Source organism: Balearica regulorum, chromosome 4 (genome assembly GCF_011004875.1).
Source record: "Balearica regulorum gibbericeps isolate bBalReg1 chromosome 4, bBalReg1.pri, whole genome shotgun sequence".
NCBI classification, from domain to species: domain Eukaryota; kingdom Metazoa; phylum Chordata; class Aves; order Gruiformes; family Gruidae; genus Balearica; species Balearica regulorum.
Window position 1 is genome coordinate 54,215,008 of NC_046187.1, and position 18,714 is coordinate 54,233,721.

At 39.5% G+C, this 18,714-nt stretch overlaps 1 protein-coding gene across 1 annotated transcript in view; it reads left to right on the forward strand.

Annotated features, from left to right (window-relative positions):
• Positions 1 to 698: 698 nt before the first annotated feature.
• Positions 699 to 18,714, forward strand: part of GABRA2 (gamma-aminobutyric acid type A receptor subunit alpha2) — a 62,473-nt gene continuing 44,457 nt past the window's right edge. Inside the window, exons 1-3 of the mRNA XM_075752224.1 lie at positions 699 to 874; positions 1,536 to 1,624; positions 4,168 to 4,283. Coding sequence (XP_075608339.1) covers positions 1,554 to 1,624; positions 4,168 to 4,283 — 187 coding nt within the window. The 5' untranslated portion in view covers positions 699 to 874; positions 1,536 to 1,553. The remainder of the gene's footprint in view (positions 875 to 1,535; positions 1,625 to 4,167; positions 4,284 to 18,714) is intronic.

Below are 18,714 nucleotides of genomic sequence, written 5' to 3' on the forward strand. Positions count from 1 at the left end.
AAAGGAAGGTTTGTTTTCTTGGCTGCCTGCATCTTGAGCTCACTTTAAATGACAGAGTTTTCTTCTCTCTGCATTTCAATTAGACTGTGCCAGCGGGCAAGTGGGGAAAGGAATATTAATGAGCCGGCCTCGGAGCAGGGTGGGAGCCGGGTCCGGGCCGCGATTCCCACGGCAGAGCGAAAAGGGCGCGGGGCGGTTGTTTGGGTTGTGCCCTATCCGACACGTACTTCACAAGAGGTGACGGAAAGGTTGAGAAGGGCCACGGGAAATGCAGTTTATGGCTCTGGGGCACCGCTTTTCCCTCTACCGTTCGCGCACTGGCGAATTCACCGCGCCCGCCCGCTGCGCGCAGGCTGTAAGGCCACGTTAGCCCCTCTGGCAGCGGCCGCCGTTCAGCGCCAGGGTGACTTGCATCTTCCCTGCCCGCCGCGCAGCCCCGGGGGCCGTGGGCACGGCGCCCTGACACCCCCGCGCCGCCGCCTCCGCGCTCCCCACACCCCCCGCCACGCGGGGCAGCTCCGCACCCGCGGAGCCACCGCCCCCCGCGCGCGCCGGAACGCGTGCCGCCACCCCCCTACCCCCGCCAACACACCCACCCCCCCCCCCACACACACACCCACACACACACACACACACACACACACAGCCGCCCGCCCGCCTCCGCGCCCCGGCACGCGCACTGCCCGCCGCCCCCCGCGCGCCCAGGCACGCGCGCGCGCCCGCCGCTCGGGAGCCGCTCCGTCCCGGCCGCGCTCGCCGCCGCCGCCGCCCCGCGCTCCCCGCCGCCTCCTGCCCCGCTCGCCGGCGGCGCCCTCCCTCCCTCCCTCCGTCCCTGCCCCCCTCCCCGCCCCGGCCTCCCGCCCGCTGCTCCCAGGTAGGGTCCCCGGGGGTCCCCGCCCGCCGCGGGCAGCGCGGGCCGGCGGCGTCGCCCCCGGCGTGGCCCCCCACGGCCGCGGGCAGCGCTTGCCCGTGGCGGGGCTCCGCTGCGGTCCGCAACTTGTCGCCCTGCGGGGGCTATCCCCTCCGCCCCGCGCCCCCCGCGGCGGCGGCTGTCGCCGGTGTTTCGCCGAGCAGCTGTCAAACGTGTTGGGCGCTCGGCGGCGGCTGGGGGCGGCTCGCCCGCGGTCCCCGCACCGAGCCCCTGCGAATGGCATGACTCCCCCCGCCGGCTGCGGTGTGCCGTAGTGAGGCGAGGAATGGTTAAACCCCCATCTTTTTATGCATACATTTTTTTAATTTTTTTTTTTGTTGTTTGTTCCGTTTCGTCTCGGGGCTTTCAGCTTACGGAAAAGGAAAGCATCTGATGCGTCTGCTCACATGCCACTTTTGATCATACGTTGCCTCTTTGCACAGAGCAGGATCGTTGGGAAAGATGGAGATACAATAAGTTGCTAGTAGTGAAAAGTGCTGCAGAAATCCGGTGGTTTCCTTTCTCCGCTGAAGTGACATATTTTTCCTCGGGTTAAGTTGAAAGCACTGCTTGGCGGAGACTGACTGTAGCTGAGAGTGGGTTTGTGTTTTTCTTGCACGGTTAGGTTTTGCAAAGAGCGGCGATGAAGAGGAAGCTGGCGCTCTCCGAGATGCAGTTGGTTCTTCTCGTTTTATTGGTGTGGCTACCAACAAGGTGAGAGGATGTTTAATTCTGTTCTTCGCTACAGCCGTGTATATTACAATATCTGCTGAGGGCAAGCTTGTGTGAGAGGTTATAAAAGTACAGGATATTGTAATGTAATAAAAAAAAAAATCTTTCTTAGCTGTTTGAATGCAGTATTACATAGTTTCCAGAGCAAATGCAGTAGTAGAAGGTAGTCTAGGGAACATATAAGCACAGTCTCCTGTCCTTAAATAGTTTGCGAATAGATGCTTTATTTCACCATTACAGAAAAATAATTCCTTTAAATGCCTTATTGGATCTTAAATATTTATTGGAGTTAGTGTATCACTGTGATTCTGTACCATACGGAACAGTTAAGATGGAGAAATAGATTATCATGAAGTCAAATAGCAAATCACAGTCTCTAAAATAATGCTCACATATTTTTTAATGTGGGCATGCTTTTTTCTTTTTTTTTTGGTCAACATAACAGAATTGAAAATGATACTTAAGCTTCAAACCTCTAGGTGGAGATAGCATACAACTTCACAATCACATATAATAAAACAATAGCCTCGTTTATTAATCAACTTTTCTTATGTTGTTTAAAGTTCTTCATTTCTACAGTGACAACATAAGAGCAAATAATTTTAATCATGTAATAGTTTTGTGTTGCCTACAGTCCCTAAACATGCAACTAATTGTAGTTTGTAACTTCGATTTACTTGCTTTGGTTCTGACTGCAGTAGGTCTTGTCCTAATAAGGTAAGGGCTGTAAGCTAAATAATGCAAGTTTCGTATGATTTAAAAACTCTGCATTTATTTTTGTCTGTTTCCTGGTGAACAAAATATTTCCTGAAACTATTTCACTTTATACCTAACCATGGTGCATTATTAGTTGAGTCACAGTGGGCCAGATCCTGAAAACCCTACTCAAGTGAGTAATCTCACTGACGTCAAAGAGACTACATGCGTAATTAAGGAGTTTATGCCTGAGTAAAGTTTGCAGGATTCGACCCTAATTTGATGTAATTGTATGATCTAATTTTTTAGTGGTATCTTGAGTTCGAAAAACTGTTGTATCTCAAAAAGAAGCTCAAAAAATGGCAGACTTACAGTACAGAAATACCCTTTAAAAATAAAAAAATGAGCCGTTCAGTAATTAAAATTAAGAAACAACTCATACATCAGTAAAATCACACATGACATTTTGGTATGTTCTTTATAAGTTATCTGATTTTGATTGATTCTATGGTTTATGTGATGGAAAGCACAGACTGCAATGATTTACATGTAAATACTTCCTCCATGCTGTTGAATTGGGGACCAACCTAAAGCCCTGTCTTCAGTCATTTTATAGCTTGCTTTAAAGAAAATGTCACCCAAAACCTACTTTTGGTTTGGAGCAGGAAGAAAACATGTTCTTTTTTATGACATAATTAATCATTCAGAATACCTTGATCAGTAGTTCATTTGGAGATGATAAATAGTCGAACATTTCAGGTTACAAAACATACAAATGATAATGCATGTAGCGTATGATGCTTTACTTCCTTGATACTAATATTCTGGTATTAAGTAGGTAAGACTGATGAGCTCATGCATTTCACATGAAATGTACTTAAAATTGTTGGCACAGTAACATTTGCGTGTGTAAGGCTTTCTACATGGGAGTGTTTCCCTAGAACAGAAACCCCTTGGTCTGGGTGTCCAGGTCCAGGAGGACTGTTCGGCACCACATCTGGCTGGGCAGCAGATTCACGTTCCAGCCCCCGGTGTTTTCCACAGAGAGATGACCCATAAAGGCTGTAACACCTCTTTCTTTACCGGGGAAGTCTGAAACAATCGCTGATCTATAGATTTTTCTTGACACTTTGTTTGTGATTTATTTCTATCCAACTTTTATAAGGTTTGCCTGCATCTAGTGGAACATCAGACAGTGCTTTTTATAACAAAACAGCATTGTAGAAACATGAAGGCTGTCCACAGCTATCCTGCAGCTTGCTAGTCAGCATCGTTGTTCCCACCCACCAAATACTGACATCAGAGGACTCCCTGAGCATGATCGCTGGAGTTTTCCCTCATGTTAGTTCTTCTGGTCATGTACGTTACATGACCATTGGGTGGAAGCATATCCACAGGGTTTACCCAGAGACAGAGTATGCTTAGGCGAGGACAGATAGAACAGAGCTGGAAGGAGAGAGTTTTGTGGGGGGGAACCTGGGTTATCAGCCCGGGAGTGACATGCCACCCAGGCCTGGGAAGCTCTTTCAGGACTTGCACCTCCACAGCTAAATGTGTTAGTGGAGCTTGAAGTTGCACTCATTCAATGTTGCCTAGAAGTAGAGGCTACTGGAAAATCACGTCCTGGAAATTTTAAATAGTGTATCGTCTGCTCTTATGTTTCTGAACATGTTATATACAAATTGTGTATTCCTATACTCTTAAGTACACCCTTACTGTTAGAGGGCAGCAAGTTAAATATTCAAGGCCAGCCTGAAAAAAACCTATGATGTGTTGAGTGTACAATAAAACATATCTAGCACTTTCTAAAATGTAAAATGTCCATTTAGATCAGTGCTGGCTGACTCCCTGGAAGATGAAGCTAAGAATAACATCACCATCTTTACAAGAATTCTAGACAGACTTCTGGATGGTTATGACAATCGTCTCAGACCTGGATTAGGAGGTAATAAAAACAATTAAAGATTGATTTTAAAAAATCAGTTTTAATGTTCAGATTTCATGCAGTGATATTCTTCCTTCAGGGTTTTTTTTTTCCTAACAACTGGTATGTATCTTGATAAATTATGTATAACTCTATATTCACCCAGCTGAATCATTTGAAGTTTGAGGAAGATAACATCTATGAATGGAAAGGAGACACTTTCACACATTTATCTTAAGTAAAAAGAAAAAAAAATCTGGTGATTTAACATAGTAAACCAGAATGAGAACCAAAATAACATCTAAAGCTGTTATTCCAGTCAGGGAATTTTGGTTGAGCAAGGAATGCAGGCTTGATTCCCTGCAATGCGATGAGTGTCTGTTTTCAGAAATCTGCACAAGTGTTCTGTGTGGTGTGTGTAAAATCCACATTTTAGGTTCATTCCTTGTCTCAGTAAATTCAATGGGAATGTTATTTTTTCCTTCCTTGAAACTAGAGTTTTACTGGTAATTAGCATTTTATTTCTGAGTACCTTGCATGTATTTGGGCATTTGGAAAAAAAAACCCAAAACAGGTATATCGTAGGAAAGAGGTCACTGCACTCTTGTGCTGTGACTGTCAGTTATTTTTCAAAATGTCAGTTCACATTTTCATTTTAAAGTTGTATGCCAGCTATGCAAGTATGTAAGCAATAAATGTAAATAATTTGTTCGGTGTTGGGAGTATTACCAAGCAAAAAGATCTCTATGGTATGGGGAGGGGCAGAATATCTTGGGTTTTGATAATATTTTGTCTACTATTGTTGTTTATCTGCTATTTATACAATCTAATGTAAATATTTATGTACCAAATGTAACACTGTTACTATTATTATTATTATTTGTAACAGTTTTGGTAACTGTAGTTTTCAAGCTGGAGACTGTTGCAGCTTGCTAAAACTAATGCTAGTGCAAAATTCCCGGGAGCCCTTCCTGTTCCTGTCCATTTCAGTAAGCCCAAGCCCAAGGCTAGAAACCTGCTCCAGCTTCCATGGAAATTACTCTAACAAACAACTCCGTCTGATCAAATTAGGAATTAGTTAAAGGGCACAGTTTTTAGCCAACACTCTTGCCTCCTGACCTGTGGCTCTGCTGCTGTTCTGGTTCTGGGGAATCTTGGCTTGCGTCTGACACAGCATAAAGTGGGAGCTGGCGCTGGCTGGCAACAGCTTTCTCGTTATACATTAATCTTAACCTCGGATATCTTTTCATTTCCATTTCTGGCCTCTGTACAGAGGAGACTTGTGAAATATTTGATATTTAAGGACTTTTTAATTAAGATGATCCACAAAATGAGACATACAGCACTGTAGATGTGAGGATTTGTATAGTGATGTTTTGCATGGGGATTTGATTTCTTTGCAAAATACCCAAATTTAAGAATTTAAACATAGTATGAACATACAGTGCCTTGCAAGCGACATGCAGAAACATTTCATATCCCAAATCTTGTCTTTAATTTGCAGGGCTTTTAAAATCATGTTTTTTATTAGAAAAATAATGAAAAATTATTTTCTTGTTTACAAAGAGGAATGTGCCATTTAATGAGAGCAGTCTGCAGTTGCTTTGCATATCATGTATTCTTTTGAATGTCAAAGTTTATATTGTCGATAACACGAATTTTAAAAACTATTTTTCTAATGGATTTTTATTTTAGATTTTCCATTAAATCTACTTCAAAATACCTCCCTCTTTTTCTTTGCCAAGACTCGTAGGTAATTAAAATACACTTTGGGAGCATAAAAATGAAAGAATTAACATCTGTTCGATATTGGCATACATGGCAATCAACCCATGCAGAACATGTGTGAAATGAAACTGTGTCATGCATATTAAACCGTGATGATTCATGATGCATTAATGTTGTCCATCCATTTCAGTTGTGGATGGACAGGTTCTTATAGTTCGAAAGGACACTTGTAAAAGTCAGTTGTGATAATCCATGATATGAAATATGCTAAGCAATGCTTTTGTACATAATGCTTAGTAAATATGGAGTTTCATATTTCAGGAATTTTGCAGCATTTTGTTCCTTTTTCTCTATTAACCTGTACTCTGAAAACAAAAATGGAAATAATGCATCTTTTTTTCTAAACACTATGTGCCTAGTGAGTCCTAATAGTTTCTAAAAGTGCTTCTGCATAGACTACTGCATTTTGACTGTGCCACATGTCATTAATTTAATATACTTAGTCTCAGTTCTGTTCCACTTGCATTTATATGAATCTGAATTATTTCAGTTGAAGCCAGTAGAGCATTTACTTTGGCATAGCAGCTTGTATTACCCTGCTACACTGCTATGACTGAGATCACAATCTGGCCTAACATGTGCTACAACAGAAAGAGTCCAGGGTCTGAGATGGCTTCTTTTAAAGTCTTCTGAAAGCAGGAGCTGTTCACCAGCCCACTTTCACCTGTTGTGAAAGACATTTTCAGAGATGTCTTGTAGCAAAACTTCAGCTAATTGTAAAGAATTATTCATCTCAAAAATGTTTTTCATAATGAAAAGTGTTAGCTTAATATTGGCATTTTGGCTAGTTATTGACCAACAAAAATGGAAACGTATAGGCTCCTTCAAAGACTGTATGTAAATTCAACTAAGTAATTGTCTTTAGGAATTTGTTCTTGAATATAGGGTTAGAGTTATAATTAATTTTACCGGGAGACTTGGTGCGTGCACTTACAGCATGTAATGATGCTTCACTGATACATTGATACACTTCAGAAGTAAGTACGATTTTCTATATGCTGTCAAGACAGCTTTAACTTTTACTGGTGATGCAGCTCTGTCGTATAAGCGGGTTTTGGCTGTTGGCTATTGGCTGTCCTAGCAGCTGGGATCCTTGAATGATGCATGAACCCTGTAGTGATGCAATAGTCTGCAAAATGGGTGTGGGCAGGGAAAAGAAGATACTGCACAGTCCCCTGAAGCCAGAGACGTCTCATAATAAGACGACTTAGATAATACCCTGACCTACTGCGCTGATATGGATAGGCATGAGGGTATTCAAGAGGAGATAAATTTTTTCTGTACTCATTTTATGCTAAGCACAGGATTGCAGCTGGAACACTCTTGACTACACTGTCGCTTCTGACATGAACTATATTACCTAAACATTCCATGCCATTTCTGTTTAGACATCAAAATAGAGTACAAGTTTGGTTTCAAAACAAATGCTGTATGTCATTAGCACTAATTTGTATGAAATACAGCCATGCAAATGACATGTCATAAAAAGTTTGAATGTTTATGATTTTCTTCAAAATCATGAAGGTATTTGATTCTATTTAGTTGCTGTAATGTTTGCAAGACACTTAGGGCAGCACTTTTCCATAAATCCTTTGATTTTTATTTGCATATAGAAAAAGAAATTCACAAAACAATGGGCACTAAAACTGAGCAAGGGGCCCAAAGAGAATGTAGATCTTCAAGTAATGAGTTAACAGAATGTTGAATCTGAGATACAGCTGCATTCAAATCTGGGAGTGATTGAATTATCTGTCTGCTCTGTCTGCTTTCCTCTGCCCCATGGACAGATACGATTAAAGGAAAAAGGGACACAGATTAAGGCAATCTCCTCTTTTAACATGTTGATGTTCTTGTGTATTAGATGTATCAGCAAGAACTATATAGTTTTTAGAATGGTATCTTCTTTTTAAAGATGAAAAAGAGGAAGGAAGGGAGAAAGAATGGAGATAGTGCTAGGATTTTGATATCATGTTGGATTCTTTGGTAGCCTTACCAACTCCATAAGCTATTCAGCCTGCCTTGCTTTCTCATGTTTGAAGTTGGTCATTTCCAGCAGCTATAGAACTTCTGTCTGTTCTGCTCTCCCAAATTTATAAAATATAATTGAATACAAGACTTAGAAAATATAAAACTTAAATCTTGAAAAAAAAGTCTACAAGAGGAAGTTGCAAGGATAGAGGACTGGACTTCATAGCCTGAAGACCAGATTTTCCACTGCCATATTGACATGGAAAAGAGCTATGCAAATTTGTACAGTTTGAGGATCTTTCCACAAGCTGTGGTCAGTCTCACCAGCTCCAGGAATGGCATTCTCATTGTAACCAAAGAGACGAATGTTGGTTATTAAAAAAACTAAGGAAGATCAGACAGTAGGTACGTGAAAACTAAATGCCACTGTGGTTCCATTTTAAAGGATCCATTTCTGCTGCAAGGTGCCTTTCAGATTTTCTGATTGCTTTAAACAAGAATCTCCATTGCATTTCACTTCTAGACATACCAAGCCCTTTTTTCCTCAACATTTTGTAAATAAAATGAGCAGGAAAACAAAAGAGAACTGAGAAGAATTATTGCTGATTATTTTTGTCAGAGAGATGGTGAGCAGTGAGCACTTGTGGGTATGATAATTCATCTTTGCAGCACTGGATATATCATTACATAGAATCAGTGTAGTGGCATAGAGTATCACATTCAGTCATTAAAAGTTGTACAATGTGTTCACCAATATGAGCTAAAGGGGAAAAAACACTTTTTCATAGAAATCTCTTTTGTTTTCCCCAGATCAGGAGAAATATATGTGTGTGTGTGTGTGTGTATGTATATGTCTGTGTATGTGTTTATCAAAGAGCTGTATGTCTTTAGTTGCCAGGAAACGAGGCCACGATCATATGCTGATAATCCAGAATATGTTAAATTCAGGAAAGTACATTTATATATCTCTGTGATTCGGAGTTTTCAGTCAGCTTTAGAAGAGTTTGTAGCTGCAGCAGTCCCCCAGCTGGACATTCAAAACTTGGTGGTGTTTGCCAGCCTCATCATGCTTGATACACATTCAGAGCATCCTAAAAGAAGGTCTTTCAACTATTTTTGCTGCAGAACACTACAGGAAAGCTTTGACTACTGTTTGTAAAGGAAAAAAGTGCATTTCACCTGCTCGGTTCTGGTTGCTACCTTAGCCATTCTTTGCTCCACTTTCATCTTTTGGAAATGGTAATGTCTATCTGCCAGTGCTAGCGCAGAGCAATTCAGAGCAGCACTTGCATTTTCTGAAAGCCCACTATCTATGTAGTTATGCCAGGATACAAAGGAGTAAACTATTGTATGCTCTTTCTTGGGCATACCTGGAAGGGCCACTTGGAATCTGGCCATAATACTCCTTTCAGAGGAGTCAGTGAGAAGCTCAGATTAATTTATGTTAGAGTTGTGGAGAATGTATATTGGCAAAAAACATTCCCGGTAAAAAATGGAAAAGCAATAGGGAGGAGGATGTGAAAATCTCATTTAATTATTTATCCAGGGCATGCAGATGGTGGTAAAATCCAAGAACAGTACTAACTCAGTAGCTGTAAGCATTCTAGGGAATGAATCATTAGGAAAGTAGAAGGATAAAAAACCCTCAGAAGCTGTTGTGATTCTGAAGAACAAACCAGCAAAAAAAATGTAGGATAGCATAGTAGCTGAGGAGCTAAACAAAGCTTGTTTGCTTGCTTGCTTGCTTGTTTGTTTGTTTGTTTATTGAAATTCTGAGGATAAATCAACAGTGAAGGTATCAAAATAAAATTAATGTTACAACTGTTCGGAGTATTGCAATTGGGAAAAGTGTTTCACTGTGCAAAGTGGTAAAATGCTATGCTTCACAACAGTTAACAAAAAGCTAGGTCCTTTACAGTAAAGTTTATATGCCTATAAAGGAGCTTGTCTGGGAGGATCTCCCAGTTCACTGAACATGTATATTCAGTACTTACCTTACCCCCCCCCCCCCCCCCCCCCCCCCCCCCGGCAAAGTATCAGCATTTGCTTCTAATGCTAGAAATTCTGCTGATGACACCGAGGCTGAATTAAGGCTTTGCTTACTTTTATCTCAGCTACAAGGAAAACATAAAAGCAGATACTGCAAATTTCTGTGGGGCTCATTGGAGCTCCTTGTAAATCAGACTGATAGGATGGTTTAATTTTTCACCCAGATTTGATGGGCTAAGGCAAACATCACCTTTTTCCAGTGATACCTTTATTCTGGGTCATTTAGAAACTGGTTTAAATGGAGTGGCCTTGCTGGTACCTAAGGTATCCGATTGTTGACTGCTTCCCACTAAGACATCTTATCATGTTACATAAATCTTACGATGAGTTTGTTATCTGAAATACAGAGCTGCTTCTCACTCAGGCTGACTAGTTTTAATAGCCAAGTACCAAAGGATTGCAATATTATAGTTCCAAAATTTTTATTACCCTTGTGAAATGATACAATTTGTGTAATGCACCTGAATTGGAAAGATAATTATTATTTAAATAATCTAACTCTGAAATGTTTTCAGAAATATTTAAGCGCATTAGAAATTCATCCAGGATCTCTTTGGGGGATTTTAATGGATTTCATGGATTTTTAGTAGTGGATTTTAACCAAGCAAAAAGTGAATTTAAAATGTAGGAATCAATGTATATGTTGCTTACAATGCAAAAAAAAAAAAAAAAAAAAAAAATTAGCAATTCTGTAGCAACAAATACACATTCTGTAATACAAAATTAATAGCTTTCTGGGTTATGCTAAAAGGTGTACTTAGAAATAGTATCAGGGAAATCCCTTAAGGTTTATTGCTATGATGTAGCCATGGAGGACTCGGTTTCATATATTCTTTACACAGGAGACACAGAAAGTTACGTTTCAAATATTTTCTTTAAAAAAGCGTGCTAACAAATGTAAGAAGGGAGCTACAGAGATCTCTTATTCAATTGTATAATCACCTAAAGGTATTAAGAAAATTTTGGTGAAGAACTATTAAATCAGCAGTTAATAAAAGCATTGATGCTTTTTGAATTTTTTTGGGTTTAGATATATAGGATACAGACAATATTTGGAACACACTGCCCTTCACAGAGCTGGAAAAATGGACCTTAGGAGTATGTTTGATTTAAGAAAAAAATAGTAGTTACATCATACTGTGATATGAGTAGGCATCACTGTTTTAGTGATGTTGATTTCTGCTCATGTGACAACAACCAATATTTAAGCAAATAGTCATGCAAACTTTTTCTTTCAAAACAATTCATTGGCAATTTTTGACATATTTTCAATGGAAACTAAAACCTTGGCATTAAATGGATATGCAGGACTCCTTCAGCTTCTTTGTTTAGAAAAGGTTGGGTTTTTTTAACCTTAGTTCTTGCAGCCTCTAATAGCAAATATATATTTAAGTATATTTCCCCATAAATAAAACCTGCCATGAGACACCTGCTTACTATGTATTTATATTCTGCATAGCACAACAGGCTTCTACTCCATTCAAGGTCTGATTGTGGTGAAAACAATGTAACAGTACTATCTTTATTTATGAGACATAATCTAAAATGATAAAAAAATGAAGAAACATTACTTCCCCCCCCCCCCCCCAGCTTTACTAGGCAAGGTCATAACTATAAGGTGATTTTCAACACAGTTGCAGAGGTAATGGTTGCTCAGAGAATGGTTGTGGAGTCGCCATCTTTGTGGAGCCACTCGAAATTCAACAGAATATGACCTAGGCAACCTGATCCATTTTAGAGCTGGCTCTGGTTTGGACTTTCTAAAGGTCCTTTTTAACCTGCATTATTCTAAGATTCTGTGACTTACAAGCAGCAAGACATTGAAATAATGGCTGAAGTTTTCTATCTTAATTGGCAACTGTGAAAATTAATTTTAGAATGTCAGTTCTGGAAGATATAGCTGAATAAAAATACCTGTGTAGATGAAAGATTTAGATTGCCTATGGACAGCAGAATGCACAGTGTTGTACAACTCTTGAGCTTTATTATTTATAAACAACCCACTGCGATGAATAGAAGATTTGGGGTAAACGGGAAAGGTCTGAAAACATACAGAGGACATACCCTTTTTTAATGGTCTTTGCCTTGGATTTTCTAACATTCAGCAGAAGCTGGGACTTGAATAATAGCCTAAAAGTAACTAGCCACATTTTTCCCACTATCACCATAACCTGGAATCCTGAAAAGGGTTAAATAAGGGAAAAAACAGTATTTTAAAGGAGAGGCACTGTATTTCATTGAATCATTCCGTTTTCTTTGTCATCATTAAACGGGCAGCGTACAGGGAACTGAAGAACTGTACAAGCCTGTGTATCCTACAGCTCAACACCTCCTCAGGAAGTACCCAAGAACCTTCTGAAGTGTCCTGATGGAGGTCTTCCTTTTTTCTTCTTCTGTATTCATAGTTGCCTTTTCCCTTTCTAAATACCTATCTATTGTATACATTCTTCTAGAAAGCACCCAACTCTCTTCTTTGACCAAAATCCCATGAATTTATTTCACTCCATCTAAATACAGCTATCCCCAAACCCAGGCCAGACATGCCATGTAGATGCAGCTGTCTAATTTTGCCTTTTTTTTTTCTTTTTTGTGTGGTATGAAACCCAGACTTGCCTTACCCTCCTCCCAGGTACAGTTGCTTAAATCCAGCTGCCTGAAAGATTTCATACCTAGTAAAACTGGACTGGGGAGGTTGAGAATGTAGCGAAGGCTGCTTCCTGGGTAGGTAGAAAGTAAAGATCTTTCTCTACCCGCAGATTGTATGGCCTTCCTTTTGTTCCAGTACAATTTTGTTGGTGTTGAGTGCTCTGAGATAGATCTTTTGTTTCTGGCAGTATTCCTGACTACATATTCCTGCTTCTGTTTTCTTGGAGTGCCACCATTTCATCACCATTTTTAACAAAAATCTTTTCAACGCACAATCTAGTGCATCCATTTTTTAGAATTACTAGTGTGTAGAGAGAGAGAGGTATTTCATCAACAAGGATCATGCAGATGGACGTTGTAATTGCCTATACATTAAAACTGCATCTACTTTGTTTTTTACAGTATTTTGGTCTTTATTAATTGTGGGTATTAGTAGCTCTTATTAGTGGCTACTATTAGTATCTAAAGGTAGCTTCTAAAGACTCTGAGAAACAGATAGGAAGTAGAACATAACACTGTTTTTCAACAACATAGCATTAGGGTAATACAAGCCAAGGAGAGAAACCACTATGAGCAAGGAACAGGGGAAAGGGCAGGAGGGCAGGACAAAAGAGATGGAGAGTGAAGGAGGGAGATAAAATGGTGATACTCAATGTTGACCACTTTTAAACAACTGGCAGATTAAGACAGCTGAATGATAGTTTTTTTTCAAATGTCCTTTGGAAACTTTTAAGTAGAATAATGTAAGCAATTTTATCATTATGGTATATGCATGTATTTAAATTTCTGACATTAATGTTTTTCAGCAATGAGTCATCTGTCTCAAAAAGCAGCTCTACTGGATATATCAGATAATGTTTTGTGTTGCTGTAAAATTCACCAGCCTGCTAAATTAAAGTATCAGCAGAAGATATTGAATTAATACTGTCAAAAGTCTAATAAATTTTAATGATAAGAATCAAAGCACTTTAATATGCCAAGATTAATCTTTAAATGCATTTTTATGTCTGTTTTTTCAGGTTAATGCTTGAATTAAATTAAACACAAGCTAAAGGAAGTTTTGTTTACCACTGTCATCCTCATAATAGTTTATAATGCAAAGTATGTCAGCACTAGTTTTCTGAAATAGTCTGTACATCAGGAAGGTATGATTCTGCTAAACTTCTGGACAGGCAACCTTCTGGTGTTGCTATTTGGGAACCATTTCTGTGATTACTTTTTAGCACATGGCTCTTGATTTACATTCCGTAATTCCTTGCCATATGTTGAGGGTTGTTTAATAATTAGAGCAGTTAACTCTGTGAAAGCAGTGTATATCAATTTTTCTCTTACCTGGGATTACCGTGCACATCAGAGGGCATGAAACATGTTAGTAAAGTTGTGCAGCTGCAGTCAGAGGTTGGATTTAGTTTCATCTGGTGAAATTACATTTACTTTTTATGTCCATACATACATATTTGGTCCTGCACATGCATTTTTTTGTTGAAGCAGTAGAGATCATGCATCCTAATCTGCAATTTGTTTGGGAAAAACATGGATGCTTTACGTTCCATCTGCTTAATCTGTGTTTTTTTACAAACTGTAAGTTAAGTGTCTTGTAATCTTGAAATGTTATGACTAACAGAGCTGATTGCAATCCAAATTCAGTGCCATGGACCACTGATCTTCACTATATTTTGACACATAGTTAAAAGCTGATGTACGCTGTAGAACCTACATGTCCATTGTATGTGCATCGTGGCTTTTCTTGCAGCAGTGACACTGAAAATGTATCAGAGAACTCAGACTACTTTGCAAAAGGGGTGACTTTTATATCTGAGTAAATACAAAAGGTACATGAAGGTGAAGAAACCAGGAGGTATGATCCACCATTGGTGATGGAGCAGATCTGTGACTCCAAGTCCCACTATAGCACTCTGCTTTACATAATTTCTATCACAGATTTGACCTGAGTGGAGAGGTTTATACAGAAGATAGATTCCAACCTGGAAAGATGACTGAAAGATTATCCTCTTGTTAGGAGCTCTTCATCTCTGTGTTGTTCTCCATTGCTTGGTGCTGGTTCTCTCATCCAAGAGAGGTAATTGTCTTCCAACACATTCCCTGCTTTTGTTCTTGTATCCATTCTCAGTTGTCCTAAGATAATAGGTTCTTCAGACCACTTCTGTCAGGAGATTGGAAGTTATTAGAGCCATCCTTTTCTGTTTCCTCAAGTGTGTGAGCATTTCAGCACACCACCAGAGAGCAGAAAGGGAGTGGAAGGGGAAGGAGAGTCTGCATTTATCTTTAAGAATTTAGAGATGGGCTGAAGGGACAGTTCCTGCCCTGAATACACCAGCTTAATGTTCTAGATATTTCCTTCTGACTGACAGTCTAAAGGCTTCTGTAGATGTCTTTTTATTCTCATTATTTGAAGTAATTTATATTATTTCACAATTTCTAGGCTCATTGAATGAGGAATGAAGCCTGTCTGAATGGGAAGAGGCTGAGGAGCAGTTGTAGTGTGGAGTATATAAATGAGGAAAACCAGAAGCTTGATCCTTAGATTCAGTGCTGTGTTGATAAAACTCCTTGGCCATCGTGAGGGCATACCATGGCATTTCACAGACTGTCCTTATGAGTGTCCGTAATGTTAATTGAGTACCAAACAGTGAACTTCTTTCTACTTTAAATGTGAACTTGGTACTGCATTGCCTCATGCAGTTGCGGAACAAAAGGGAAGATATTTCCTCTTGGAAAATAAATAAATAAATGGAGAAATGAATAGATAGATAGATAGATAGATAAAAGGAGGGAGAAATATAAATGCCTGTTGTTTGAGATAAGGGAATGGTCACATCCTTAATAATCCCTTTCCATCTGCTGGGTGCTAAAAACTGTCAGATAATTCTTTATTTTTTACCAGGCATTTTGCGTTTAGTTACCATAAAAAAATGAACAGATAATCTTGTTTGCCACTGCCTCATGTGCTATTTTTAAAATAAGCAATTGTTTTAAAATAATATTCTGTGGTAGATAGTGTCTGCATTTTCACAAAGTCATAGTATCTGCTTAGAATAATATGCCCTTTGAGAAACTGGATTCTAATTAAACTCATATTAGACATTGCTTCAAAGAAAAAAAAAAAAATGCTGTTTTTTATTTTCTGCCTGTAAAAAACCCCCTGTTAATTTAATATTAAAACCAGATTCTTGTCCCAAATATATAGCCTTTCCACATGTAGAAGCCTGGTGGGTTCTGAAAATCCCATGGACAGCCAGAGGGGAATTCTCTTGTCACAGGCAACCATAAAAGACAAATTTGAGGCTGCTTAATCCAAGCTCTGGGAGTATCCTGGGAGTATGTTTTAGAGGAGATTCTGTGAAACACTGCTATCTGTAAAGTAGCTTGGAGACATTCAAGTGACTCAGCTGTGGGACTTTTCAGTGCTACAGTATACTTCTTGTAGGCACATTACACAGCCTTAACCTAAGACCTTTTTTTAATTATTATTATCAGTATATTATCAGTATAACTGACAACTCAGCATGTTAAAATAGAATTTTAAAAAAGATTGCCCCATTACTGTCCATGTTGTTATTTTTTGCTCATTTGGAGGGTACTTGTTCCATGTAAGTGTTAATATAATTCTCTGTTGGGTCAAGCCATGAACTTGTCATTTGTCAGTACTCCTGTTTAGCAAGAAGCTTATTATCTGTGACCATCCCATGGGTTGTCCTGCCAAATAAAAAAATATTAAGAATAAAAAAAAGGCAGCTTGGCAGTCAGTCTGATTTGTGCTGTCTCTCAAACCCCATGCCTCTAATTCTCCTTTCCCTGCATTTCAGCAACTGTGGGGATCAGGGAAGCGCAAGGAAAAAGTGTGCCTACCTGTTCTTATGCACCCTGGGTATTTAGGGTGTTAACATACACGCAGCCTCCAGCTGATTTTAGTAAGTCAATGCTAGCTTTTTTGAGAATATTAGAGTAGTCTGGATAAACATTAATTTCCTGTACTTCATAGTTATTTCACCTGGCTTAAAACAGGAACTGCTGGCTGGTTTGATAGAAGGATTAGAATGCTGTCTAGTATTTTTGACAGTGTGTCACAATCTTCTGAAATGCTATTACAGAATTTCATACAACATTACTTATTAAAAATATATTCAAGGCTCCTGCTGAAAAAAAAAAAAAAGCTTTAAGAGTGCCCACTAATACACAGGTCTATTAAATAAAGGTACTACGTTTTTCTACCATTGGTTCCTGTCACGCTTGAATGCGAAGTACAAGGTTAGCAAAAGATAAAAGAACTGTAGCTCCATTTTTAATGAATGTACGATCCAGGACTATAGTAACCAGGCACTATGCATGGCCAGTAAAATTAATCTGTCTGAAACGATCATAATTTTCAATGCTTTCTTAAGTCTGTTCTCTGGAGAAGCTCCATCAGCCTTTGGAACTTGGGAACATGTGAATTTCATACTTTGCTCTGATAGCAGCAAGACTTGGGAAGGTGCCGACCTCTGGTGACAGCGTTTGCCACAGAGCAAGCAAGACTGTTCTTCCCAGACCTTCATCCTGGTTTCTGTCAGCTCCAGGGTTCCAGCTCTTTTTGTCATGGCTGACCACAGTGACAGACATTCTCCAAAGGCTTCCTTTGAAGTTGGCCATCCTTTTTCACTTTCTTCAGGGAGCTCTGGCATACTACCCAAATCTTCATTAAATAATTGACAGGAGTAATAAGCACTGTTATCACAGTTCCTTGGTCACTCCAGTGTGAGTTCTGTGGCCATTTCACATATCCTTAGTGGGGAAGGACTTTGACCTCTGATGCTTTTCCAGGGGATTATGAGAATTTGGGGTTTTGCAATGTTTGGAATGTGGGAACGTACTGAAGGAGAGCTGCCTCTCATAACTTGTACTTTCATTGGCAAGTTGACATGTTACCAGCATAAGCCAAAGTGGCTCCTGAAATCTAACAGGGAGAAAATCTAGGCTGAGTGATGGTGGTGAGAAAAGCACCTGGGCCTGTGTGAGAGATGATGAACAAGCAAATAAGCGAGCAACTAAAATCAAGTGAGTCAGGAGCTATTGTGCAATAAAGGCATATCTTAGGATGTTCAAACTTGGCCACTTCATGCCTATGAAGAGAAACTTGAAGCTGCTGCTTTTTTAAAATGATACTGCTGTTGTGGGGAGATGTGTTTTGGAGTTTAGGAGGGGTTGGCAGAGCAAGTGCATCAAATGGGATGATTTATAAATGCTGTGACTTGGAATAAAACACAGAGATTAAACTTGATTAACCTGGAAGGGTAATGCAGCAGATTTTGACAGGGTGTTCCATGACTCTAAGTACCGAGGTCATAAAATTAAAACATTAAAAAAAAAATAAAGAGAGAGAGAGAAAGATGTCTGAATATAAGTTTCTAAAATCTGAAATAATTTTGGGAATTGTTCTGCCTTACCTGCATGTTATGGTTTCCTTTCTAATAGCACAAGCCTCTAAGCAGATTAGATGGAAATACAGCTGCATAGTAATAATAACTCTGCCATCCCTACTTATGTGATGACACCAATTCAGGTTGGGCCAAATAATCACTGCTCCACTTTAACAAAATCTATTCCCTTCCATTTCCAGACTCATTTGAGTGATCCTGTTCTCTTTGTCTTCCTCTGTCTCATTCTGTAGGCTGTGTTGGGGCTGTCTGGTTCATTTTAGTTTTATCATACTCATCCAGTTTATCTAAATAATGCAGTAGTCCCATTTGTTACTCAGTCTGGTTATTATATACATCCTGATGGAAGCTGTAGAGTCTAAAGTGATAAGGTTTAGTGCTGATGTTTTATTTTTTCATTTGAATGTCTTGTAGTTTTGGTTTGGTGCCAAATGTGTTGTGTGTTAGCTAAGTTCATTTTACTTCAACCTTTTAAATAACCCCTCTCCGTAAGATCATGTTTCTTCCAGCCAAACTCAACTATGTTTTCATTTTCATGTTTCAATTGAACATTTTGTGCAACTCCA